General features: G+C 41.0%; 1 protein-coding gene across 2 annotated transcripts in view; it reads left to right on the top strand.

Moving 5' to 3' along the window:
• The window catches only part of CWF19L2 (CWF19 like cell cycle control factor 2), a 304,447-nt gene that overhangs the window by 204,999 nt on the left and 72,271 nt on the right, over positions 1–27,177 (top strand). For both annotated transcript variants that reach the window (XM_073613129.1, XM_073613128.1), the window contains exon 13: positions 16,051–16,263. In XM_073613129.1, the coding sequence (XP_073469230.1) occupies positions 16,051–16,263 (213 nt within the window). The remainder of the gene's footprint in view (positions 1–16,050; positions 16,264–27,177) is intronic.

The following is a 27,177-nucleotide window of genomic DNA, read 5'->3' as shown; positions in this document are numbered from 1 at the left end:
AAAATGTCTATAGATTACCAGTTTAAAATTACAGAGGAGGTCTTGTGCTAGAATTATTGCTCTCGCTCTAACGATCTCTGTGATACCTCACATGTGTGGTTTGAACGCGGTTTACATTTGCAGTCGCAACTTTTGTATGCGTTTGCTTATGCACATGAGCACGGAGGGATGGGGCAATTTAAATTTTATTTTATTTTTTTTCTTATTTATTTTGTTTATTTGGGTTTTTTTGTACTATTTACAGAAATGTAAACATCCCTTGTGGCAGTAATAAGCAGTGACAGGTACTCTTTATGGAGAGATATAAAAACAAGATCAGGGAATCAACTGGCACTTATTTGTTTTTAGGTTCACCCTTGATTTGCATGGGTGATACACCGACGTTTGAGCAAGGTGGGGTCCAATACCTGTAAAGTTCAACCATAAACTAAAACAGAGGTTCAAAGATGGCCACTCATAAAGATGGTATTAATGGACCAACTGCCATGAAATTTACAAAAAAAACTTTGTGGAAAAAAACTGTTTATTCAGCCACGTCATCTGTAATGACATGGGACTAGATTGGGGGCTGCCCGAAGGGTCTCACCACTGCCTGGTACACCTATCCTCCATTCTTCCGGAACAGATGTAGTGGACGTCTATGCAGAGTTACTGCAGGTCGTAACACGATCTTAGGTTGTCATCAGCGGGGCTCACAGGGACAATGGTCAAGGTAATACTCCAAATAGTCCTTCCTCACAGAGCTGTGAATAATGTCCAGGATTGGTATATAAAATCACCGTTGCTGGCTTGTTTAGTGGGTTTGAGCCCACTGGTGTGTCTTACGTGCTTCGTCAGGACTCTTTATGGTCCTTAAGACCCCAAATCAGTGCTTTACCCTTAAAAGTAGTCAAAACGCCAAGTTTGGCTGTTTTGAATACTGTCATTTTTTTGAAATTTGGCGCCTTTAAAGACATTGTAAAGTCTTGTGTTTTTTTTTTTTTTTATATAACATGTTATACTTGCCTCCTCTATGCAGTTGGTTTTGCACAGAGCAGCCTGGATCCTTCTCTTTTTGGGTCCTTCGCTGCTCCTGGCCCCTCCCTCCTGTCAAGTGCCCCCACAGCAAGAAGCTTGCTATGGGGGCACCCGAGCCAAGTCACAGCTCCGTGTGTCCATTCAGACACAGAGCCCTGGCCCCACCCCCTTCTCCCCCCTGATTGGGTAACTTTGACAACCGCAGGAACCAATGGCACCGCTGCTGTGTCTCAGCCAAGCAGGAGGAGACTCTCGGATCGCTGACACTTGTGGACATCGCTGCACAGAGAAATGGGGCTCAGGTAAATAATTAGGGGGTGCTGGGGAGACTGCTACACACAGAAGGTTTTTTTTATCTTAAGGGAGATAGATAAAATGCATTGAGAGAAAAACCTTCTGCCTTTACAACTCCTTTAAGTCTTCTCTAAACCATAAGTAATGCCATGAAATCGCTTCCGGGTTACTAGATCCGAGACTCGATCAAAGACCATTCTGGCTTCATCCGTGTCTCCAGCCAGCCAGCCAGCAGAGGTGTCGGCTGGCCGCTTGAGCCTCCCATTGGGACGGGAGAGCCGTGGAATGCGGCGGGAGGTGGCGGGGCGTTCCCTCCCACTGCTCGGGATAACAGCCAAGCGGCTTTATAGCCGCATCGGTTGTTATCCCAAGAAAGCCAACCGCCGGCTCTAATAAAACAGTACCAGGGTAATGCGTACAGCTGATTCGGTGTTGCTGACATCCCGGTCCACTTGTTCCGGTAAGAGTGTTTAATCCTATCCACCTTAAGGATTCACCATCTTTGATGTTTCATATTACACCTTTTTACGTTGGAAGATCATCATCTTATTGTTGTGGACTTCTACATTTTTATTTCACAGGATTTGATTTGTGTTATGGGACTCGCATAATATTTTTCTCATCCTCATTTTACTTAATTCACTATGTTGGACTTCAGTATTCTTTTTTTAATTTAATGATTATTAGATTGTTCATCATTTGTGTATGTACTTGTCACTGCATTATTTGTTTTAGCGCTACATTTTTTTTTCACTTCTGCATTTGAATATTTGCCACATTCTTGTGTAGCTGCTGGTTCACGTTAGTATATCTCACTATTTGATATTAACCACTTAAGAACCAGCCTCGTTTTGGATTTTAGGTGTTTACATGTCTAAAACAGGTTTTTTTGCTAGAAAATGACTTAGAACCCCCAAACATTATATATGTTTTTTTTTTCTAACACCCTAGAGAATAAAATGGCAGTCAATGCAATACTTTTTTTTGCACCATATTTGCACAGTGGTCTTATAAGCGCACTTTTTTTGGAAAAAATTCACTTTTTTGAATATAAAAAAAAAGACAACAGTAAAGTTAGCCCAATTTTTTTTAAATTGTGAAATATAATGTTACGCCAAGTAAATTGATACCCAACATGTCACGCTTCAAAATTGCTCCCGCTCGTGGAATGGCGTCAAACTTTTACCCTCAAAAATCTCCATAGGCGACGTTAAAAAAATTCCTCAGGTTGCATGTTTTGCATTACAGAGGAGGTCTAGGGCTAGAATTATTGCTCTCGCTCTACCGGTCACGGCAATACCTCACATGTGTGGTTGGACCGCCGTTTTTATATGCGGGCGCTACTCACGTATGCGTTTGCTTCTGCACACAAGCTCGTCGAGACGGGGGTTTTTAAAAAAAAAAATAAATTTTATTATTTATTTTACATGATTTTTTTTATTTTTACACAGTTAAAAAAAAAAAAAGTGTCACTTTTATTCCTATTAATGCAAAAAAAAGAGGGGGATTGAGTACAGCGCTGCGCTAAAAAAAGGGGGGGGGGGGAATAGCTGCCAACACACCTATAGACTAAAGGTAAAAGACAATAAACGAAAACAAGTGTAGCGCTATAGGCCCCAAAAATAAATTAAAAATGTATCAAAACCTAGTATGTTGTATAGACATATAGGTCAAAACAACACTCAATACGTATATGTGAACAATATGTAAAAAATATATCGCCACCTTAAAGTATAACCATAGAATATAAATTACACCATAAAGTAGCACTGTGCTAATAAATTAAAGTAATATGAAATAAAAACACTGGTAATAGACAATTATCAAACGTGAACATTAATAAAATATAATTGAGAGACCGTAAAGGTCCAATAAATCTAACACCATAACAGTTTGTAAATAAAAATGTTCTGAAATATAAAAGTCCACAATTTTGATTGTAGAAAAAATGTGAAGAAAAAAACACCACCAGGGGTCTATGGAGGTTAGATGCTAAAAATGGTAGATCAGTAGCTCCCCAGGTTCTCAAGTAGAAAGAATCAACTGGATCTGGCAGGTGAGTGAGCTGTGAGAAAAACCACGTGTGGACAAAAGATCTAAAGTGGTGCAGGGGCACCGGAGACATCAGGAGGCTTACCGGAACTTAATAACTTGAAAAGACATACGTCATACAAGTCAGAAGGGCTTATTGACCAACCTGTCTGGATGATACGTCTCTTCAGATGTCGTCAGTATATAGCAGAAGGGAAGAATGGCAATACAACTTCCAAATCCATAAACATTCCGATAAAAGCCATACGGGTGTTCATATGCCATGCTAGGAGTAAAGAAACTCACATAGCGTGATAACGTTTAAACACTGGTTTATTAAAATAATATAAAGTAGACTCACATGTTAGAAGATCATAAACAGCTCAAATATCAAATAGCGGTAATCGTGAGGGATCCACCCGACATGTTTCAGCTAAGACTTAAAATTTATAATGGGGTATGGCGCTTCCTGTAGGATTATATGGGATGGTATAGTGGGGGGGGGGTTTGATCCCTTAGTATCCTAGTGTGGACTATACCAAATATCTACAAGCAGTTTATACCCCCACCGTAACCCCTATTGTTGGTGCACGCTACCACCAAAAAATGTTATTATGCAAATAAGAGCGATCTTAAGTGGTATAGTTATAATAGATCATAAAAAATCATGAATGTGAACACAATAAATAAGGAGGTGTAGACTGAACACCTAAAGTTGTGATAGATCTTCACAGAGAAAACCAGCATAAATAATAGTGGCTTAGTATAAGACAAAACCATAAAAGTGCAACTCTGCCTAATTAGTGCTAATATATACAAATTAATTTATAATATATAATTAGTGATCATAGTCCATAAGATGCTAAATCATTAGCATTAGACAAAAAACATAAAAGTGCACCTCTGCCTAATTAGTGCAAATATATACAAATTAATAAATAATTAGTGATCATAGTCCATAGGGTGATGAATCTCTTCAGAAACCAGTGTTCAAAATTTCCTTCAAGAAAAACCGTGACTGGGGTGCTCTCAGATGATCTGAGTGACTTTTGTGCTCCCCTCAAGGGTCCCCACTCACCGAATCCAGCAACCCCAGAAGGGGCAAACAGCATAGGATATCTCGACCACAATCTCCTCTCCATCACGATCATATAAGGCATCCAGGGTAGTCTCCACTCTCCGTATTGGTGGTTAAAATATATTCATAGTAGCTCCCATGATCAGTTATGAAGCAATAGCTGCTGCTTTCTCCATGGCCTTTCCACTCTGAATCCTGATTGGGAGGGTCAGGCTCGTTATAACCACCTGGTGAAATCTTAGTGTTTTGACAAGGCTTAGATGTTTCAGCTAAGAAGCCGTCATCTGGGGTGTGGAACCCCCCCACTCCACCGCTTTATAAATAGATAATGACCCCCAATGGGAGTGCCATGATACCGGAAGTGCAATGAAATGATATCACTTCCGGTTCAGGGAGACCATAAGTTGATATTTTTTTATTCCCACATATATAAATAAAGCTAAAAGAAGGTTCAGAAGGTCCCAATTAATCACAGATTAAAAAACTTAAAAAGAATAATAGTTCAATGTGGAATGGCTCAGTCTACTAGCGCGGAAGTGCTCCGAAGGTGAACAAACCAAGCCTCACTCTCCACATCATGTACGGCGTCCTATCCTCCACGGATACTACGGCGCAGTTGCGCTCCACTTATCAAACCAAGCCTCGCTTTCATGTAGCGCCGCAACGTCACCTCCCGCACAAGAAGTGTCCACTATTAAACCAAGTCTCGTTTTAATGTGGTGCTGCGACATCACGTCCCGCACAAGTAGTGCGGCGTCGCTGCTCCCCAAATGTTGGACCAAACCTCACTCTGAGGTCGGTCCCAGATCTCTTAAAATAACAATGAAAAAATAATAATAAGCACTGAGTGCGTTAACCAGAACTGCACATCATCACCAAAGAGCATCCTGACAGCTGGCCACAGTAACATAGCTGCGCCAGCTCTGACAAGATATTAAATTAAACTCACTGTGATCATAAATTACAAAACCAGAGATGATATATCCAGGGAAAAAATAATTTTTGGAAAATATATAATTATCTCAAAAAATTCTATTTGGGCCCAAAGATTTGGCCAAAAAATGTTTAAACGTTATCACGCTATGTGAGTTTCTTTACTCCTCGCATGGCATATGAACCACCCGTATGGCTTTTATCGGAATGTTTATGTATTTGGAAGTTGTATTGCCATTCTTCCCTTCTGCTATATACTGACGACATCTGAAGAGACGTATCATCCAGACCGGTTGGTCAATAAGTCTTTCTGGCTTGTATGACGTATGTCTTTTCAAGTCATTAAGTTCCGATAAGCCTCCTGATGTCTCCGGTGATGGCCCCTGCACCACTTTAGATCTTTTGTCCACACGTGGTTTTTCTCACAGCTCACTCACCTGCCAGATCCAGTTGATTCTTTTTACTTGAGAACCTGGGGAGCTACTGATCTACCATTTTTAGCGTCTAACCTCCATAGACCCCTGGTGGTGGTTTTTTCTTCACATTTTTTCTACAATCAAAATTGTGGACTTTTATATTTCAGAACATTTTTATTTACAAACTGTTATGGTGTTAGATTTATTGGACCTTTACGGTTTCTCAATTATATTTTATTAATGTTCACGTTTGATAATTGTCTATCACCAGTGTTTTTATTTCATATTACTTTGATTTATTAGCACAGTGCTACTTTATGGTATAATTTATATTCTATGGTTATACTTTAAGGTGGGCGATATAATTTTTACATATTGTTCACATATACGTATTGAGTGTTGTTTTGACCTATATGTCTATACAATATACTAGATTTTGACACATTTTTAATTTATTTTTGGGGCCTATAGCGCTACACTTGTTTTCGTTTATTGACTTTTATTCCTATTACATGGAATGTAAACATCACTTGTAATAGAAAAAATCATGACAGGTCCTCTTAAATATGAGCTCTGGGGTCAAAAAGACCTCAGATCTCATATTTACGCTAAAATGCAATTTAAAAAAAAAAATGACATTGAAAAAAATGCGGCTTTAAGACGTATGGGCGGAAGTGACGCTTTGACGTCTCTTCCGCCCAGCAGTGTCATGGAGATGAGTGGGCGCCATCTTAGCCTCACTCGTCTCCAGGCACAGCACGGAGAAGGATGCGATCGCCTCTGCTGCTACCGACGGCTCCGGTAAGCAGCGGAGGGCACCGGATCGTGGCGGGAGGGGGGGGGGGCTCTCCTGAATCCGCCGCAGAGACCACTTTTATCTTAAAGCCGACCGCCGCACGAAAACGGGGATACCGGGGTTATAGCAACGATATCCGCCGCCAAAGTTTGGACGTACATCGGCGTGTGGCGGTTGGCAAGTGGTTAATTTGCACAGTATTATTCCACTTTCCATTCATCTTCATTGTGCAGCTGAGGCTGCAGAGAAAGGGACTGGGGAATCTTTGTTCTTGGTCCCTTTCCTTGTATCAAAAGGGAGATTTCAGGGGTCTGTTACGACCCATGATATCTCACTAAAGCCCCCCCCCCCCCCCAACAGGGCTAATAAAAAAAAAAAAAATTGTAATTAATAGATATTGAAAAGGTTAAAGCGAAGTTCCACCCATATAAATGTCAGCAGCTACAAAAAGTGTAGCTGCTGACTTTTAATAATTGGACACTCACCTGCCCCACGGTCCAGCGATGCAGGGAACGAAGCCCCGCTCCTCTCCCCCTCCTCTCCTTGGGGCTGGCATTGTGACTGTGGGCGCCGATTGGCCGGGCAATCTTCTGGGACCTGTGACGTGTCCCAGAAGTTCGCACAAAGGGAGGGGGGAGAGGTGAACTTCCCTCCGGCTCCGCACGGCCCCGGGAGGAACTGGGAGCTGGATGCCCCTAAAAAGAGGGTATCTGCTCCCCCCCCAAAAAAATGACATGCCAAATGTGGCATGTCAGGGGGTCACCTTCACTTAAAGCGGAAGTTCCATTTTTGGGCGCTTTAAATTATAAAAATGATAAAAAAAAAAATAAAAACACACTGACACCGTCCACTCCCCCCTCCCCCAAAAAAAGAAAGAATTATAAAAAATAAATAAATAAAGAATAATAAAAAAAATGAATTGTAAATTCAATTGTATTTGAAAAAAAAAATTTTAATAAAAACTACTGACAGTCCACATGTCACCAGTGCTGCATATTAGTGCCACTGTCACATGACATTAAAAAAAGTATCGGTAATTGGTATCGGCGAGTACCTGAAAAAAAAATAGCGGTACTTGTACCTCAGGCTTAAAAAAGTGGTATCAGGAGACCAGGACAACCCGAGTGGCAGCCCTCCCTATTTTACTGTGATCACTGCATTGTACAGGAATATGAGAAACTAGCATCAAGGCATATTCAGAAACTGAGGGCAACAAGACAACCTTTACACTGCCTGATTTTATCAAATCTTGTTTAGATCTGTTGCATCTCTTGCCTTTATTGTGCCATTTGTTGCCAGCCTAATTCTCCAGACCAATTACTCCACTCATTAAGTCTCTAATTGCAGCTGAAGTGACAGTTGTGGTAAGAATTACATCCAGGGCACATTTAAATTAATTTATTCTTTTGGCCACCATCATCACCTCATTTGGCAGAGAATTCCAAAGGACACCAGCATGCTCTTTATATAATGAAAAAATCAGACCTTGCAGAGCCCACATTAAAAATATAAAATCTTTAATTTATGTAATATATAAAAAAAAGTCATTTATAAAAATCTTTAATTTATCTTTGATGAGGCTCTATTTGGGGTTCTTAGAATAAACGTTTTTCTCTAACATGTGAGGTTAGTCAAGCGTATCCCAGCAAGTCCATCCATCAATCTAAACCAGGTTTCCTGACTCCATTTCCAGGGGGGCCACTGACAACTCTTCTCCATTTACTTGGAAATAGCATGGCTGTCAGACATATCTCCACTAAAAAGATCTGGCTCGTGGCCTTTTCTCATGTTCAGGTGTGGGATTTTACTGTCAGGTTATTTGAAGTTTAGTATGCTGACCATAGAGAATAAGCACTTGTTGCGTAGCATGGGTTTTTATTGTAGTTAAGAATTTCTGAACATATATAAATGAGCAGCAGTTCCATATCCATAGGACCTTACCACTCTTGCAGCACCCCCTGATGCTGAATGGTATGCAAGCTGTTCCCACAATGACAGGCATTCTGACTTCTTACCACAAGCATAACAGATTGAATGCATGGTGTCCTAGGCTGGTATTTTTTCTTACAGTGTCCCCGAAAAGTATTCACAGTGCTTTACTTTTTCCACATTTTGTTATGTTACAGCCTTATTCCAAAATGGATTATTATTTTCCTCAAAATTCTACAAACAATACCCCATAATGACAACGTGAAGGAAGTTTGCTTAAAATCTTTGCAAATTTATTAAAAAGGAAAAATATCACATGTACATAAGTATTCACAGCCTTTGCCATGACACTCAAAATTGAGCTCAGGTGCATCCTGTTCCCCACTGATCATCCTTGAGATGTTTCTACAACTTGATTGGAGTCCACACGTGGTAAATTCAGTTGATGATACATGATTTGGAAAAGACAAACACCTGTCTTTATAAGGCTCCACAGTTACCAGTGCCAAACCAAGCCATGAAGTCCAAGGAATTGTCTGTAGCCTTGTGAGACAGGATTGTATTGAGGCACTGATCTGGGGAAGGGTACAGAAAAATTTATGCAGCATTGAAGGTCCCAGTGAGCACAGTGGACCCCATCATCTGTAAATGGAAGAAGTTTGGAACCACCAGAAGGCCACCCGGCCAAACCTGGCCTCCCTTAATCAGGGAGGGGACAAAGAACCTGATGGTCACTCTGACGGAGCTCCAGTGTTTCTCTGTGGAGAGAGGAGAACCTTCCAGAATAACAACCATCTCTGCAGCACTCCACCAATCAGGCCTGCATGGTAGAGTGGCCAGGCGGAAGCCACTCCTCAATAAAAGGCACATGACAGCCTGCCTGGAGTTTTAAAAGGCACCTGAAGGACTCTCAGACCATGAGAAACAAAATTCTCTGGTCTGATGAAACAAAGATTGAACTCTTTGGCCTGAATGGCAAGCTTCATGTCTGGAGGAAACCAGGCACTGCTCATCACCTTGCCAGTATTATCCCTACAGTGAAGCACAGTGGTGGCAAGATCATGCTGTGGGAATGTTTTTCAGTGGCAGGAACTGGGAGACTAGTCAGGATCGAGAGAAAGATGAATGCATCAATGTACAGAGATATCCTTGATGAAAACCTGCTCCAGATCGCTCTGGGCCTCAGACTGGGGCGAAGGTTCATCTTCCAACAGGACAACGACCCTAAGCACACAGCCAAGATAACAAAGGAGTGGCTATGATAGCAACTCTGTAAATGTCCTTGAGTGGCCCAGCCAGAGCCCAGACCTGAACCCATTTGAACATCTGTGGAAATGGCTGTGCACCGATGCTCCCCATCCAACCTGAGAAGTCCTGCAAAGAAGAATGGGAGAAACTGCCCAAAAATAGGTGTGCCAAGATTGTAGCATCATACTCAAAAAGACTTGAGGCTGTAATTGGTGCCAAAGGTGCTTCAACAAAGTATTGAGCAAAGGCTGTGAATACTTATGTACATGTGTTATTTTTTGCTTTTTATGTTTAATAAATTTGCAAAGATTTCAAACGTCTTTCATGTTGTCATTATGGGATATTGTTTGTAGAATTTTGAGGAAAATAATTCATTTTACCTATTTTGGAATTAGGCTGTAACATAACAAAATGTGGAAAGTGTAGTGCTGTGAATACTTTCCGGATGCACTGTATACTTTATTGTGATTGGTCACATTATAACTATGACAAGTGTAGAAGTTCCTGCAAATGTCTATAAAAATGCCCTAGATAAAGTCAAATAGTCCTTTTCTATCCTGTATCCTTTATCGTAAGCTTCAGCATTTAACAAACAGCCTGCAGAGGTCCAAGTAACATGACTGTTCTGATGCATACATATTGGCAGACATAAGTGCTGAAAAGCTGTCACAAGGGCCCTGTACAGATCACTACTCATTTACAAGTATAATCAGCATTGATTGCAGCGGTGAATAATAAGCTCAACTAGAATAATATTTATGCCAAGGGAGTAAAGACTTTACTTCCAACACAGTATTTATGGATCAAAAATGACCTTAAGATATAGTCTGCCACATTAAAGAAATAAATACTGTATGTTCAGTTTCTCAAAAATATGCTGCTTAAAAAAAATTAAACTGGCTGTAAATGCAATTTCAATATAACAACCCTTTCTATGAAGAGCTTTTGCTGTTTCTAGGTCCACAATACTTAAAATGGACCTGAATTTAAAAAGTGAAGATTTGCTATGATAACATGTAAAAATGTTAGTTTTACCCAATCCGTACCCTGGAAATGTACCTTTTTTCTTGAATTCTTCCTGTAAACAGTAGTGCCTTTCCTTGACTTAGGAATCCCTGTTCCTAAAACCTCATAGCTGTATATCTGCAGTGTGAGATCTAAGACACTCCTGTCTCTGTATGAATGCAAAATGGAAGAAGGGAAAACATGACATCTAAGTGTAGCATAAAAAACAAACTATTTTAGTTCCACAAGTAATCAACTCACAAGAAACAGCAAGTAGAGCGCTCCTCTAGCTACAAGTACCACTCTTTGGTTCCAGTCCGATCCCACTAACCGATTCCTGGAAGGCTGTCATGGCCTGTGCTGGTGGCTCCCAGCACTTCCTGGTTGGCTGGGGTCCACTGGGCGGGCAGAGATGATGTCACAACGGGAAGTGGTGGGTGTGGCACAAATTCGGAGCATGCATGCTCCTTGATCGGGCGTTGGCGCAGTTTCCCTTCTTGTATTTTGCATTCATACAAAGTATCTTCCGGCTTTTGATTAATTCGCTACCACTGAGTCAAGCTTTTTGTGAACTTTTGTATTCATTGGACTTTAGGGCTTTTAATTACACCTTCCTTTATTCATTGTATACTTGGATGGCTCCATCTCAGTGCGTCAAAACACCCTATTTATTTACTGCTGTCTCTGACTGCTAGTCTCATAAGATTTGAAGTGAGATATGGTGATGTCACTACTGTGCTGCTCACTGTTCCCCTTGCTGGAGGCTTTGACACAAGAAGACAAAGCCCTACCTCTACCAAGATGTCTGCCTTCACACAGAAACACAGTTAAAAACAAGGCATTGTAAGTCGGTAATGGTGAAAATATCAGCTGCAGAGAGACCATAGACACTGGTGGGTAGTCCTTTATCCTTTACCTGCCTTTTTGGGCAAAGCTTCCAGTTGCTCTGTAGGTATTTTAACCATAAGCTCCGGGTGCAGAGTACATTCATCTTCTGATCTGCCAGGTACTGCGCTGGACTATCGGCACATTACTGCCTACTTAAAGTGGAATTCCAGCCTACCACTATATTTAAAAATGTTCCCTCCCCCTCCTGCTACCTTTCCTGCCTAACCTTTGTAAAGAAGATGTGTATACCTACATTTTTTTGTCCGGCCCTGGCAAGAGATCCCCTTTGTCAGTGAGCGGCAGCTGCAGGGGGAGGAGGGAGGGATCAACAACAACTGGGAGTCGTGACGTCACTCCCATGTCCTAGCCATTGTTGGCATTCTCCCCTGCAGCTGCCGCTCACTGACAAAGTGGGATCAGGTGACCGGACTGGAGCCGACTTAAAATAGGTAACTGTACAAATCTTTTTATACAGTGTAGGCAGAATATGTAGTAAGGGGGGGGGGGGGGGGGGCATTTTTAAGCATTGTTAGTGTTAGACTACTAAATTCTACTTTAACCACTTACAGACCGGAAGATTTTCCCCCTTAATGAATAGGCCATTTTTTGCAATACGGCACTGCGACGCTTTGACAATTGCGCGGTCATGCGACGCTGTACCCAAACAAAATTGATGTCCTTTTTTTCCCACAAATAGAGCTTTCTTTTGGTGGTATTTGATCACCTCTGTGGTTTTTATTTTTGCGCTATAAACAAAAAAAAGTGACAATATTGAAAACAAAACAATATTTTTTACTTTTTGCTATAATAAATAATCCCCCCAAAAAAGTAACAACATTAAATTTCTTCATCAGTTTAGGCCAATATGTATTCTACATATTTTTGGTAAAAAAAATTGCAATAAGGGTATATTGATTGGTTTGCGCAAAAGTTATAGCGTCAACAAAATGGGGGATATATTTATGGCATTTTTATTATTTATTTTATTTTTACTAATAATGGCAGTGATCTGCGATTTTTAGCGGGACTGCGATATTGCGGTGGACACAACGGACACTTTTGAGACTTTTTTGGGATCATTGACATTTATACAGCGATCAGAGCTAAAAAAAAATCCTTCTACATAAGTTTTAGTTCTATATATCTGCTGTCTTCTCTTTTCTACACTCTTTGAAAAGTGCAGATCGTGATAGAAATCTTTCTTCCTCTTTCAGCAGCACATAGGGGTGGGTGGGGAGACTGGACTTAGTGTGTGAGACACAGCCCCCCTCCACATAGGTAGAGGAACAAAATAACATGCAAAGCTATATTGTGAATAGACAAGCTCTCTGCTTATCTCCCTCCCCGACATGCTATCTCATGTGTCAGAAGAAATTCTCAGAAGTCACTCATGCTGATAACAAAGGAACGAAGCACCAGAGAGAAACGACACTTAGAGCTTTGGATAGAGATAAATAAACACTACAGATATATGTGCTTAGTTCAACTTTCATGAATGGGGTTTACAACCTCTTTAACTTGAAAGGGAAAGCACAGTATTGGCCTCCGGGGAGTGTACATTTTTTTATACACATGGAAGAGACCAGCATGATGACATTAACCTTTACAATCTTTGTTAATGTGTTTTCATAAAGTTGTAATTTTATAGACAGATATGTTAATTAGAGAGAAAGATTCTGTTGCCTGCTTTGTAGTGCTGCACAGTGGTTGTACTATATGTTGCTTCTCACAAGTGAAGTCTATGAAGCAACCGACTTGAAAATGAGTGTGTCTAGGACAGCCTTTCTCAACGTTTTTCCAGAGGAACCCTTGAAATCATTTTGAGGTTTCATGGAACCCTTGCTAAAACCAATTGGCTGGTGGTCAGTGGGAAAGATGCCTACAGTGGAGGCCAGAATGCCCCCCTTACAGACAGATAAAAACATCATTGGTGTCATGCAACTGGCTCTGCCAAGTGGACTGACCCTGGAGCTATGCCAGCACCATTAAATGGGAGGTCTCTTAGCCACAGCTCAAAGAACCCTGAGCAACCTCTGGAGGAACCCTAGGGTTCCACCAAACCCTGGTTGAGAATGGCTGGTCTAGGATATGTCTTGTCCAAACAGTTTGTAAAGTGTATCTAAAGTAAAAAAAAAAAACTTTTTTTTATTTATTATTTAACATTTTATTTTGAATAGAGTGATGAGGGGTTAGAACCTCCTGTCAGGGTTTTCTGACAGCCTATGTCTTTGCTAAAGGGATAATAAATGTGACATGGATTTTAATCATTCTATATATATCCTGCCCACAAAAAAAGGTTTGACTTTTGAAACACTTTAAAATGTTCACTTTTTCACAAAAAAAAAGAAAAAGCAAATGAACTCATACCATCCTTCCTACCCCTCATGTCCCTGCTGCATGTACCTTTATATGCCCCTCATCTTCTGCCACCCTCTCCAGCTGATATAACTATCCAACACTGTAAATCACAACTACATAGCATGTGAAGCATAATGAGAGCAACGCCAAGCGCTCATTGATCAGTGACCACAGTGGATCTTTTTGAGGTCCTTTCTTCCAGAACGGCATCCCAGAACAATGCAGAGATTCTCATTGGTCAGTGCGGTCAGTGCATTATGTTATTACCGTGATGACTAATCCTAGGTTTACATTGATGCGATTTGGCATGCCAAATCAGTGGCTATTGCCAGTAATGCGACGTCGACTTATTTTCTGTACTACTTTTTGCGGGAGCTGCGATTTGTATAGTAAACCAAAATAGTCGCACTAATCAAATATAGTGAAACAACCATAAAACTAAAACCTTAAAACACTGTAAATCACTAGAGTGTAAAAATATCTATATAATACATATAATTGCATATAAAGTGAAGAGTTATTCATGAAATAAAGTCTCTGAAAGATAGTGAATGAAGCAAGTTCCATTCGGTAAGAGTCTCCATTCAAGGAATGGAGACCCTTATCGAAAGGAGTGGACCTCCTGTTGCAGGGAGGTCACACACGCCTGCAGATATAGCCCTCTGCGGGGTCTGAGATGAATCCTGGCTGTAGGGTGCGCAGGCAGACTGGGGGCGTCCTTCTGAATGTATGGCCACCGTCCATCTCTCTTCCTCGAGAGCACAATCTTCCAAGTTAGCACGAAGCCTGTAGAGGAAAAAAGGTTCCAATAGTGCGTTATCTTTTAAAAACTTGGAGTGTTTGCTTTCCAAAATGTATCCATCTATCTATCCATCTATCCTGCTGGTCGCGTATGGAGAAGTCCAATGAAGTGTGGGGATTGATTTAGCTGAAAGGATGGGTTTGTGGTGCTAATCCCTTTTGTGGGTGATACAAATTATGCAGGAGACCCTGGAGCACCAAGACAGGGGAAACACCCACTAAATGACCACATTTTGGAAAGCAAACATTCCAAGTTTTTAAAAGACAATGCACTATTGGAGCCTTTGTTCATCTACGTGCTCCGTGCTAACTTGGAAGATTGTTCTCTCGAGGAAGGGAGACGGACGGTGGCCATACATTGAGAAGGATGCCCCCAGTCTGCCTGTGCATCCTAAAGCAAGGATTCATCTTAGACCCCGCAGAGGGCTATTTTTGCAGGCTTGTGTGACCACGCAGCAACAGGAGGTCCACTCCTTCTGGTTAGAGTCTCCATTCCATCAGGTGATTGCCACACGGAGAACTCCATCTCTTTCCCTTGGTGGTGGTGAAAACCCTGAGAATTTTTTTCATCCTTCTGAATTTCTACCATTATAGAACTTGCTTCATTCGCTATCTTTCAGAGACTTTATTTAATGAATAACTCTTCACTTTATATGCAATTATATGTATTATATAGATATTTTTACATTTTAGTGATTTAAAGTGTTTTAGGTTTTAGTTTTATGTTTGTTTCACTATATTTGATTAGTGCGATTATTTTGGTCTAATCATTTTTATACATGACTATCTAGCATGTTTGTGTCGCTGCTTTTTCTCACAATATTTCTCACAGTTTCTGATATTGGCGCGGTATACCACTTCTACAATTTTTTTGCGATTTGTATAGACATCTGTGCAGGAACCCGTACAGATGTCTCGGAAATCGCTCCTGAAGTCAGACTGACATGCGGGTATGAAATCATGGGAGTTCAGCTGAACTCCCATGATTTCAATCCCGCTGTCAGTGTGAACCTAGGCTAAGTGAGGGAGAGTAGCTGTCTACATCAAGTATGTTATTTGGACAAAAAAAATAAAAAGAGGGAGGTGAATAATTCATTTTACATGTAAATTATATTGTTTCTTTTCATTTTAGTTATTCCTTTTAATGGTTATTTTGTTGCTCAGCATGCCTATTAGAATGTAGTTTGCCTTACTTTAATGGCTGTTTATGATGTTAATTTAAGCAGTTGTAATAAGTCTGGCATTTTCTATTTCAGTTCAGGGAGAAGACTGACCAAGATTATTACACCCTGGATGACATGTTTGTCTCCAAAGCAGCAAAGAAGGAACATTTTAGTGAGGAGGAGGAGAGGGAAAGACAACAGGCGATATCTGAGCATCGGAGGCTGGCTGCCAGGATGGAGAAATGCCCGTTCTGTTTTGACAATGCTGAGCTTCCAAAACATCTTATCATTGCTATTGGTGTCAAGGTATGTTGCAGCAACCCATTCATCTTACAAGACAACTCCAGTTCTAATCTCATGCCTGTGCTATTTAAAATCGCATTAAAGTGGAATTCTGAGAGCCATCAAAAATGACATATGACACAGTTTGTTAGAGGCATTAACACAGCTGTTTTTGTTTTTCGAAGTATTCCATAACAGTAATTTTATTACCTCCTGTTCTTGCCAGTAGATCCATTATTTTTCCATTTCTGTAATAAGCCGAGCTGTCCAGCAAACATTTCTGTTACAGGGTTTTGGACAAACCATGCAGCACTGACATAAGTGCTTGTAACATTCATCTTTTCTTTATGTGTTAAAGGGATTGTAAAGTCGGAAGGTTTTTTTATCTTAATGCATTCTATGCATTAAGATAAAAAAACCTTCTGTGTGCAGCAGCCCCCAATACTTACCTGAGCCCGTCTTTATCCAGCGATGTTGCAGGAGTGTCTAAGCTATCCGGGACTCCCCTCCTCATTGGCTGAGACTGCTATCAATCATAATCAGTCAGCCAATGAGGAGAGTGAGGGGGCGGGGCCGGGTCACGGCTATGGGTCTGAAAGAACATGGAGCTCTGACTCGGCTTGGGTGCCCTCATAGCAAGCTGCTTGCTGTAAGGGCACTCAACAGGAGGGAGGGGCCAGGAGCACAGAAGAGGGACCCAAAAAGAGGAGGATCCAGGCTACTCTGTGCAAAACCAAGTGCATAGAGCAGGTAAGTATAACATGTTTGTAAATTCTCTGTTTTTTTTTTTTAGTTAAAAATAACAATTACTTTAAGCCTCTTTTACAAAATAAAAAACTGTTGATTTTAAATGCTTAAAAACTAAATTCACCTTTAAAATGTGTGTAACACAAAGGCGTTCAACCTTTTGAAGAGCGAGGGCCACTTAAGTGATTTGGTAACCAGTCCCGGGCCACAATGAAATTAAATGGCCCAGAATTTCGAATTTGTTTTGAATGGCATAATGAAGATTTTCCTCCTGCAGCCCCTGAATGCCAGCAGGAGGGAGAAGAGGAGAAGCCGGCTTTCAGCGGTTGCAGGAGGAAAATGGGGAGGATTGGTTCCTGTATATGCCACCCCTCCTATCCAAGTGTAAAACAGAATGTGACAGGGAGACCACACGGGCCCCCTGGAGCATGGGGCAGGGTCGCAATTTTGTGAGCCTTGACGCTACACCAACGGTTGGGGGTGTGTGGTAAAAACACATCTTAACAATTTGGTTTTACAGCCCCAAAACTGCAAATGTAAACAAGCCCTTACTGTCCTGAGCCCCCTATAAGGCTGCTTTTACACTGATGTGCTATGGTTTACCCGCACCACGAGTAAAAAAATGCTCCCTGCCTCTAGTAATGATCGGGAGCCAGCAGGACTGTCTCCTGGTCATGTGACCACTGTGACAGCCAATCACAGTGCAATAGAATAAGGTGCTCAAATCTAAATAGCCTATACATATCCATGAGGTGCTAAAGGTGTGTGCCCACACTAAAACACCTAACACTAAAAATTCAGAACGAACCCCCTGCACACTGCTATACACCTTTTCTAGAAAGCTTTGCATTAAAATAAGGATTTTTGGTTCACATATAGTGCAATACATATTTTAGCTGTCCAACTGCATCAAAGTAAGGTAGCACATACATGAGTCAGATGTTTTCGTTCAACCAGCAAGTATAATGAAAAAACTGACCTGATTCCACCACCCACACATTCAAAGTGGATGGGAGAATCCTCTGGCTGAGCTATTGTATTCTGACAGTGGGGACACTTCCCCACCGCCAGAATGCACTGATCAGGGCTGCCAGATAAAACCTGCGGCGCTGAATGAGTAGGAAAAAAACTGACAGGGTGGTTGTACAGAAGTTGATCGGTGGATCAATTTGTATACAACCATAATGGCCATACTTGTATCCAAATTTGACAGGTTCCTGCTGAACCAGCCAAACATTGACTTGTGTATGGCCAGCTTATCCCTCTCTGGCCAGTCTCTACTATGCTGTGCAAAATGCTAAATGTTTCCTTGCTTATAGCATACTATTGGGTCCTTTTCCAGAGACAGCCATTTATCTACAAATAGATTTTTATACTCAGGCATAGAAAGACCCTTTCTTACATGCACACCGAGCAAAGACTATATATATATATATATATATATATATATACACACAGTGGGTATAGAAAAGAATCACATTTTGTTGCTTTGCAGTCTGAAATGAAGACACAGTTTTATCCAGCTGTATTTACTCAGTGTAACTTATAACATCCACGTGAAAGATATTACACCAGCCTGTCAGAATTTTTTTTTTAAAAATTCAAAAACAGAATCACTGAGTTGGGGAAAAAGAATCACCGCTTTGTGTCAGTATTTTGTTGAACCACCTTTTGCTTTAATTCCAGCCTTTAGTCTGTTGGGATATGTCTGTACTAACCTTGCACATTTAGACTTTACAATATTTGCCCACTCTTCTTTGCAGAACTGCTCATGTTCGGGTTAAATTTGATGGTGACTGTTTGTGGACTGCAGTCTTCAAGTCATTCCACAGATTTTTAATGGGGTTTAAGTCTGGGCTCTGACTTGGCCATGCAAGGACATTCACCTTTTTCTCCTTCAATCACTGTGTGATTATTTTTGCTGGGGTCATTTTCATGTTGGAAGGTAAACCTTCTTCCCATTGACAACTTTCTGACAGAGGGCAGCAGATTTTCCTTAAGAATTGGATGGTATTTTGCTCCATCCATTTTTCCTTCTATCCTGACAAGTGCTCCAGTACCTGCTGCAGAGAATTACCCCCATAACAGGATATTACCTCCTCCATGCTTTACTGTAGGAATGGTGTTATTTGGATGGTGCGCTGTATTGGATTTTAGCCAGACATATTGTTTGGTGTTGAGGCCAAATAATTACATATTAGTCTCATCTGACCATAACACCTTTTTCCATGTGGCCTCAGAATCTTCAAGGTGTGTTTTGGCAAAGTTCGTGACTGCATGTGCCCTTTCTTGAGGAGAGGCTTTTTTCTTGCAACCCTCCCATACAAGCCACATTTGTGTAGAATTTGTGATATTGTTGTCCCATGCACACAATGACCACTCTGTCATAAATTCCTGCAACTGCTTCAGAGTTGCTGTAGCCCTCTTGGTAGCCTCTCTGACCAGTTTCCTCCTGGCTCTTTCATCCAGTTTGGAGCGACGTCCTGATCCAGGGAGAGTCTGTGTTGTACCAAATACCTTCCACTTCTTAATAATAGACTTCACTCTGCTTCTAGGCATTGATAAAGTCTTTGAAATATTTAAGTATCCATCTCCTGACTTGTGCCTGTCCACAACCTTATTCTGGGTAGCTTTTGACAGTGCCTTTCCACCTATAGTTGATTTTTTGCTTTAGTTGCACTATCGGGGACTGAAATGCTCCAGGAAAGCTCTTTTCATGCTGAGATAATCAAAATGATCACAGTTGAAAGCCAAATGGCTTTGTGTGCCATTGAAAAGGTGATTAGCTACACTTGATTTGAGTTTACTAGTCATTTTTAGGAGGGGGTGATCCCTTTTCCAACTCAGTGATTCTTTTTTTGAATTTGTTTTATTTTTTTCTGACATATTGGTGTTATATCTTTTACTTGGATCTTATAAGTTGTAAATACAGCTGGAATTAAAAAATATGCCTGTCTACATTTCAGGCTGAAAACCAACAACGTGATTATTTTATAGGGGGCGATTTTTTTTCTATACTCACTTTAAATAAATTATATGTATGTGTGTGTGTATATATGTAATATACATATACATATACACACAGTATCTCACAAAAGTGAGTACACCCCTCACATTTTGTAAATATTTTATTATATATTTTCACGTGACAACATAAGAAATGACACTTTGCTACAATGTAGTGAGTGTTCTCTTCAGGCGCCTCTTTTTCCTTGTGTTTCTCTTCAGGACCCAGGAACCCAGTTTCAGTTCCCACTGAAGGCTGCCCTATATGTGGACCCATTGTCCTGGTTTGGACTTTTGGACTTTTTCCCATATATATGATTTTGAATAATTTGCCCACTTTTTTGGTTCTTTTATGCACCTGTTTTCAAATGTATTTATGTCCCGAGATTTTTAATGATTTTATACAGATCTATATGTGACTTTTTTTTCATATATCAGTCTGTGGGTTAGGGTTGTTTTTTATTGTGCTTTTTTCCAGTTCATTGCACCTACACTTGCCTATAACAAGCATGTCTCCAGACCTAAACCCTATTGAGCATCTGTGGGGCAACCTCAAACGGAAGGTGGAGGAGTGCAAGGTCTCTAACATCCGCCAGCTCCGTGATGTCATCATGGAGGAGTGGAAGAGGACTCCAGTGGCAACCTATGAAGCTCTGGTGAACCTAATGCCCAAGAGGGTTAAGGCAGTGCTGGAAATTGTTCAGGCAGACCTTCACCCCCCCCCCCCCAGGCATAATAGCTAAGTTAAAATAGATATAAACACTAAGTAAATTACATTTCATGTTTCTTTTTTAATAAAATACTTGTTTTCACCAACGTTGAAAACCTTTGTTGCATCTCAGCCTCTTTACAGCCACTTCCTGTCAACATGCATTCCAACGAGTGCTTTTCTGAGGACAGGTTTCCTGACATTGACAACCGTGTAAAATGCCTGTGCAATGTCTTTCAGCACTGCTACTGTAGTCCTCATTGGGAAGGTGTGTGACAGGGTGACAACACAGGAGCACAGTTGGGGATGGGGACAGATTGGTGTCACCCTATGGCAAGAAATACCTGAACAGTGGCCTTCATGACAAAATAACTAAAGTAGTTTATCTTTCACATTATTTTACTGAGAAATACATAATTGGTTTTACAGATTACAATGTTCACATTACATAGGTTGTACTACTAAGTCAAAATGTTGAAGTCGTTTTGGTAGGCGACAGCCTAGGCAACAGCTGGGGCTGTAAAATTCTTTGACATAAAAACATACTAAAAGAGCATTTTGTACATATAAAAGCTGTTTTTCAAATTGGCTTTTATAGATTTTCATTTTTTCCCATTAAAATTCAGTGCGTAAAGACAACAGTAAAAGTTTATAACAAGGGGAAGATAGGCTGGAGAGGCAAAGAGACAAAGAAAAGGAAAAAATAAAATATTTAATGGCATAAGATAAAGACTGTAAAACATGGTAGCTATGGTGAGGTTGGTATTATCTAATGCTCTGCAGTGCCTTGCCACAGATGGCAGCTCACACAAACAGACACAATTACAATCAAAAGAAAAAATATAGTGGATAGGTAAACCAGTAAGGCCTCCAAAGTTTTAATGGAATAATTAATAAGTATATTTAATGATGTCTATGAGACCCAACAGTCAGATTACTGGTATGAAGCGGTCTGTGTACTATGTGCGTACTGTATTATCTGGTACTATAGTGTATTTTTGAATGCACCAATGATTTTCATCAGTTCTGTTGAGGTATGTGCTTTAAGAAAGGAAGTATACAGTGGATATAAAAAGTCTACACACCCCTGTTAAAATGTTAGGTTTCTGTGATGTAAAAAAAGAGACAAAGATAAATCATTTCAGAACTTCTGTATGTATGGAAAATCGTTTGCATTATGGGATTGTTTGTGTTAGCATCAGTTTTGTCATGTATCATACGTTTATGTAGCACATGAGCTAATCTCTGGAGCAGGGGTGTTGCTAGATGGGAAAAAGACCAGGGGCTTCAGCTGAAGGTAAATTTGATAACCCCTCCCACATTTTAAAGTAAGTCCAGCCCAAGCTCCACCCAGTGCCCCCCCTCACCCCTGCCCAATGTCCCCACCATAAAATGTTGAATCTGAGTCTGGGCTGAGGGCTCACTTGAGCTGGCTGTGGAGTTTGTGCTGCTGCTGATGGGGAGGGCTTTAAAACAGACCCAGAAGCCGGAACTGGATGGACCCCATACTGAAGCCGGTGTAACCTGCCCCCCCCCCAATAAATGACCGTAATTATCTCACAGGCATATAACACGCACCCAAATTTTAAGAGGGACGTTTCAGGGAAAAAAGTTAAATTTTAAATAAAGAACTTTGACACAATATAAGGGTAGCTCAGAACTTTTTTTAAATTAATATTTATACCATGTATTAGGTAAATAACGTCATATTAAAGCATATTTAACAGCCCCCCTGCACATTCCACAGCCCCCGGCCCCTTTACATTACACAGACCCCTTTACATTATGTAGCCCCCCCTTTAATTTCACAGCCCCCCTGCACTCCCAGGAGACCCCCAGTCTCCTTGGACAGCCCTGCCAGTGTACTCTAAAGTTAAAGTGGATGTACACCCTCACATATACCCAGTGAAGTAAACAGCCTCAGATGATACACAGAAATGAAACAAATCTCTCTTCATAAGTTTTACATGTATTTCTGCTATCTTCAGCTTGCTATATTCTTTAGAAAGTGAACATGGTGTTAGAGATTTTTTTCTTCCTGTTCAACACTGGGTGTGGATTCTTGGCATACACTATGTGACAGCTGATTAGAGGAAAGGCATACACCCCCACTCCGCATAGGCAAAGGAGGGAAGGAATGTGCAGAGCTCTGCTGTGAATAGACCAGCTCTCTGCTAATCTATTTATAGCACCCACACTGATACAAATGTCAGGCTCGGTTGTCAGAGAACTTGTCAGAAGTTATTATGCTGATACCAGAAGAACGGAGCAGCAGACAGACACAGAACTTAGGGCTTTGGAGAGAGATAAGAAAACACTACAGATATTTAGAGAATTTACACCACCACAGCATGGTACTGTGGGTGCATGAATATTGGTACAGAGTGCCGCATCCTAATAGTCAGAGTATATGTATTGGACAGAAACATGGACTGTATAGGCACCGGTATGCTATTTACTACTGGTGCCTATAAAGTCCATGTTTCTGTCCAATACAAGAAAACACTACAGATATATGTACTTAGGTCAAATTGCATGAATCAGGTTTACATCCACTTTAAAAAAATATATCACTTCCAGGCTTTTTCATAGATCCTTTCTACATTGTGTCAGTGTCATTTTAAACTGATGGCTCTAAATACCTTATTAGCTCCGTTCTTTCATGGCCGGTCACATGATTGCTCTCCTCTGTTTAATGGCCGGTCATGTGGCTGCTGTCCTCCATCAATCTAAAGCTACACTCGGAGGAAGAGAGCGGCCGGAAAGAACGGAGCTAATAAGGCATTGACGGGCACCGTTCCTGGCCAACCCCAGGCCTTGGGACTCTGGGCTAATAATTCTCAATGAGCAATACGAGACCTGGGGCTTTTTAGGTGCTCACTCGGGGCTATGGCCCAGGTGAGCCCCCCTTCCCGACGCCACTGCTCTGGAGAATGGGAGAATTAGACGATAACCAATTTTTGAAAATGCTTTTTTTTAGCTGCCAGTATTCAGAGATGTTCTAGTTTAGGCCTCATGGACACTGGGTGTTTCCCTATTGGTGAAGTTTCCATTCAATGTATCCCCCACTCCCCTGAGTGCAGCCTACCTGGGATAATGCATAGCTTCTGTCTACCCTAATTTGGAGATCCTTCCTCAGACAAGGTCCTGGCCAGGTCCTGTTGATACTGCACATGTATGCTGCAGCCCTATACATCCCTTCCTATGGGAAAACTGTACTCATGATGGCCACAAGCTGTCCCTCTGAGACTGGCTTGCTTATAGAAGTGAATAGAGCTGCAGTGAGGATGAAGAGGAGCCAGCCATGAGCTTATCAGAGGAAAAAAACTCTGAATCAGGGAGGAAAGCAAGTATTACACCAGGTGGCATACCCTCAGAGGGGTAGGAGATTTATTGAAGGACAACTTTATTGTGGGCCTGCTGTCATATTCATCAGCCATCACCATAATTAAAATCAACTGTCCCTTAAAAATCCATAGGACAAATGTTTTATTTTTTTCTGTGCAGTTAATTTGATTGAGATACAGTATACAGAGGATTACAGAAAAGTTACATTCTGTAGCATAGACTTTAGTTCCAGACAATAGGCAAATGAGTCACAGAAAAGACAGCTTATTATAATATATTCTGCTCAAGCATTAATATCAGCACACTTGGGTATTGTCTGAGCACATTCTTCAAACAAGCCATATTTACAGTACTTGTACTCGCAGCCTGTCTTTGGCTGCTTAGCAAATGAAAGCAATATGGCCTCACCCCAGGAAGTCAGTGCTTGTCATGAGATCTGGACAACTACAGTGCCTTGAAAAAGTATTCATACCCCTTGACATTTTCTACATTTTGTCATGTTACAACCAAAAATGTAAATGTAGTTTATTGGGATTTATGTGATAGACCAACACAAAGTGGCACATAATTGTGAAGTCGATGGAAAATAATAAATGGTTTTCAAACTTTTTTTTATAAATAAATATGTGAAAAGTGTGGTGTGCATTTGTATTCAGCCCCCCTGGGTATGTCTCTACCAACTTGGCACATCTAGAGAGTGACATTTTTGTCCATTCTTACTTGCAAAATAGCTCAAGCTCTGTCAGATTGGATGGAGGGTGTCTGTGAACAGCAATTTTCAAGTCTTGCCACAGATTCTCAATTAGATTTAGGTCTAGACTTTGACTGGGCCATTCTAACACATTAATATGCTTTGATCCAAACCATTCCATTGTAGCTCTGGTTGTAAGTTTAGGGTCGTTGTCCTGCTGGAAGGTGAACCTCCACCCTAGTCTCAAGTCTTTTGCAGACTGTAATAGGTTTCCTTCTAAGATTGCCCTGTATTTGGCTCCATTCATCTTCCCATCAACTCCGACCAGCTTCCCTGTCTCTGCTGAAGAAAAGCATCCCCACAACATGATGCTGCCACTACCATGTTTCACAGTGGGGATGGTGTGTTCAGGGTGATGTGCAGTGTTAGTTTTCCACCACACATAGCGTTTTGCTTTTAAGCCAAAAAGTTCAATTTTGGTCTCATGGACTAATAGTCCTGTGGACAGATTTTCCCACCTGAGCTGTGGATCTCTGCAGCTCCTCCAGAGTTATCATGGGCCCCTCTTGGCTGCTTCTCTGATTAATGATCTCCTTGCCCAGCCTGTCAGTTTAGGTGGACGGGCATGTCTTGGTAGGTTTGCAGTTGTGCCATACACTTTCCCTTTTTGGATGATGGATTGAACAGTGCTCCATGAGATATTCAAAGCTTGGGACATTCTTTTATAACCTAACCCTACTTTATACTTCTCCACAACTTTATCCCTCACCTGTCTGGTGCATTCCTTGGGCTTCATGATGCTCTTTGTTCACTAAGGTTCTCTAACAAACCTCTGAGGGCTTCACAGAACAGCTGTATGTATACTTAGAATAAATTACACACAGGTGGACTCTATTTACTAATTAGGTGACTTCTGAAGGCAATTGGTGCCATTAGATTTTAGTTAGGGGTATCAGAGTAAAGGGGTGCTGAATACAAGTTCACACCACACTTTTCAGATATTTATTTGTAAAATTTTTTAAAAACCATTTATCATTTTCCTTCCACTTCACAATTATGTGCCACTTTGTGTTGGTCTATCACATAAAATCCCAATAAAATCAATTTACGTTTTTGGTGGTAACATGACAAAATGTGGAAAATTTCAAGGGGTATGAATATTTTTTCAAGGCACTGTACATCCAGATTGGGTGATGATCACTGTGACTGTCAGTAGGAGCAGACAGCCCCAGCCAATCAGCCTTGCAGGAACAGGCAGTCAGCTCAGTTTAATTTGCTGGGCTGTAAAATGTGTGCTACACACATATGATCGATAATACTACCTACTTCCTATAATATCACATATGGAACAAAGCATTTGATTGAGGCACTTTCATGGTACGGTATGAACTACACAATACTTTTGTTTAAAATTACAAATATATATTACATCAGATATTAAAATATCCCAAAAAGACAATAATTGGGAGATAACACAAATAATTATAAAGACACAGAAACAAACAACAGATTATTGGTCCATAAAGGACACAACATAGTTCTAACAAAGCATAGCTTCCTCTAATACAGATTGGGCAATAGGTGAGGTACATGGGGGGGGGCCTCCAACAACGAGTTATCATCTCATACTCTACATGTTTTGTGGGGTGTCCGCTTCTTTAGGAGTTGTTTTTATGAGGAATATAATCTGTGAGAAGATATACAAAGGACACAATAATGCACACAAAAAAAATTCAAAGAATCATGTGTATGATTATATGCTATTTTAAAGGTTGCTGAAAAACAGCCATGGGTAAAAAAAAACAAACAAAAAAAACGCGCCCTAACAGATTCCCAAACAATGCCAAATGGCTATATATGGAGAAATAGAGAGGGGGCTGGGGGGCTAAGAATATGCATGCATCATACATGCTAGGGGGAGTACAACTGGGGAATTCAATGGTGGAGAAGGATCTGGGTATTCTGGTAGATCAGAATACCCAGATCAGATGAGATCAGAAACTTAATAGCATGCAATGCCAAGCAGCGGTGTCCAAAGCGAGCAAAATCCTTTCTTGTATTAAAGTGGTTGTAAACCCCTCTGTGCAACTTGAACCTATAGGTAAGCCTATAATAAGTCTTACCTATAGGTACTGTAAATATCTACTAAACGTCCGCTGTTTAGGAGATATTTACCTTGTAGTGTGCCGATAATGTCATCAGCACATGCGCTGTGAAGAAACGGCTCTCTGTGCCGTTTCTTCACTAGCAAGTGCCGTGACTGATGGCTCCCGCGCGCATGCTACTCTGGCCAGTTACAGAGCCGAAGTCCGGGGCCCTGGAAGGAAAGAGACGAAGATGGATGCAGCCACCAGCGGGGATGGCGCAGGCTTCGTTTGCAGGTAAGTGCCACATAATGGGCCATTATGTTTTTACTTTGCAGGGGAAAAAAGAGGAA

The sequence above is a fragment of the Aquarana catesbeiana genome, linkage group LG02 (assembly GCF_042186555.1).
Source record: "Aquarana catesbeiana isolate 2022-GZ linkage group LG02, ASM4218655v1, whole genome shotgun sequence".
Taxonomy (NCBI): domain Eukaryota; kingdom Metazoa; phylum Chordata; class Amphibia; order Anura; family Ranidae; genus Aquarana; species Aquarana catesbeiana.
This window is presented reverse-complemented; position numbering and strand designations above follow the sequence as displayed.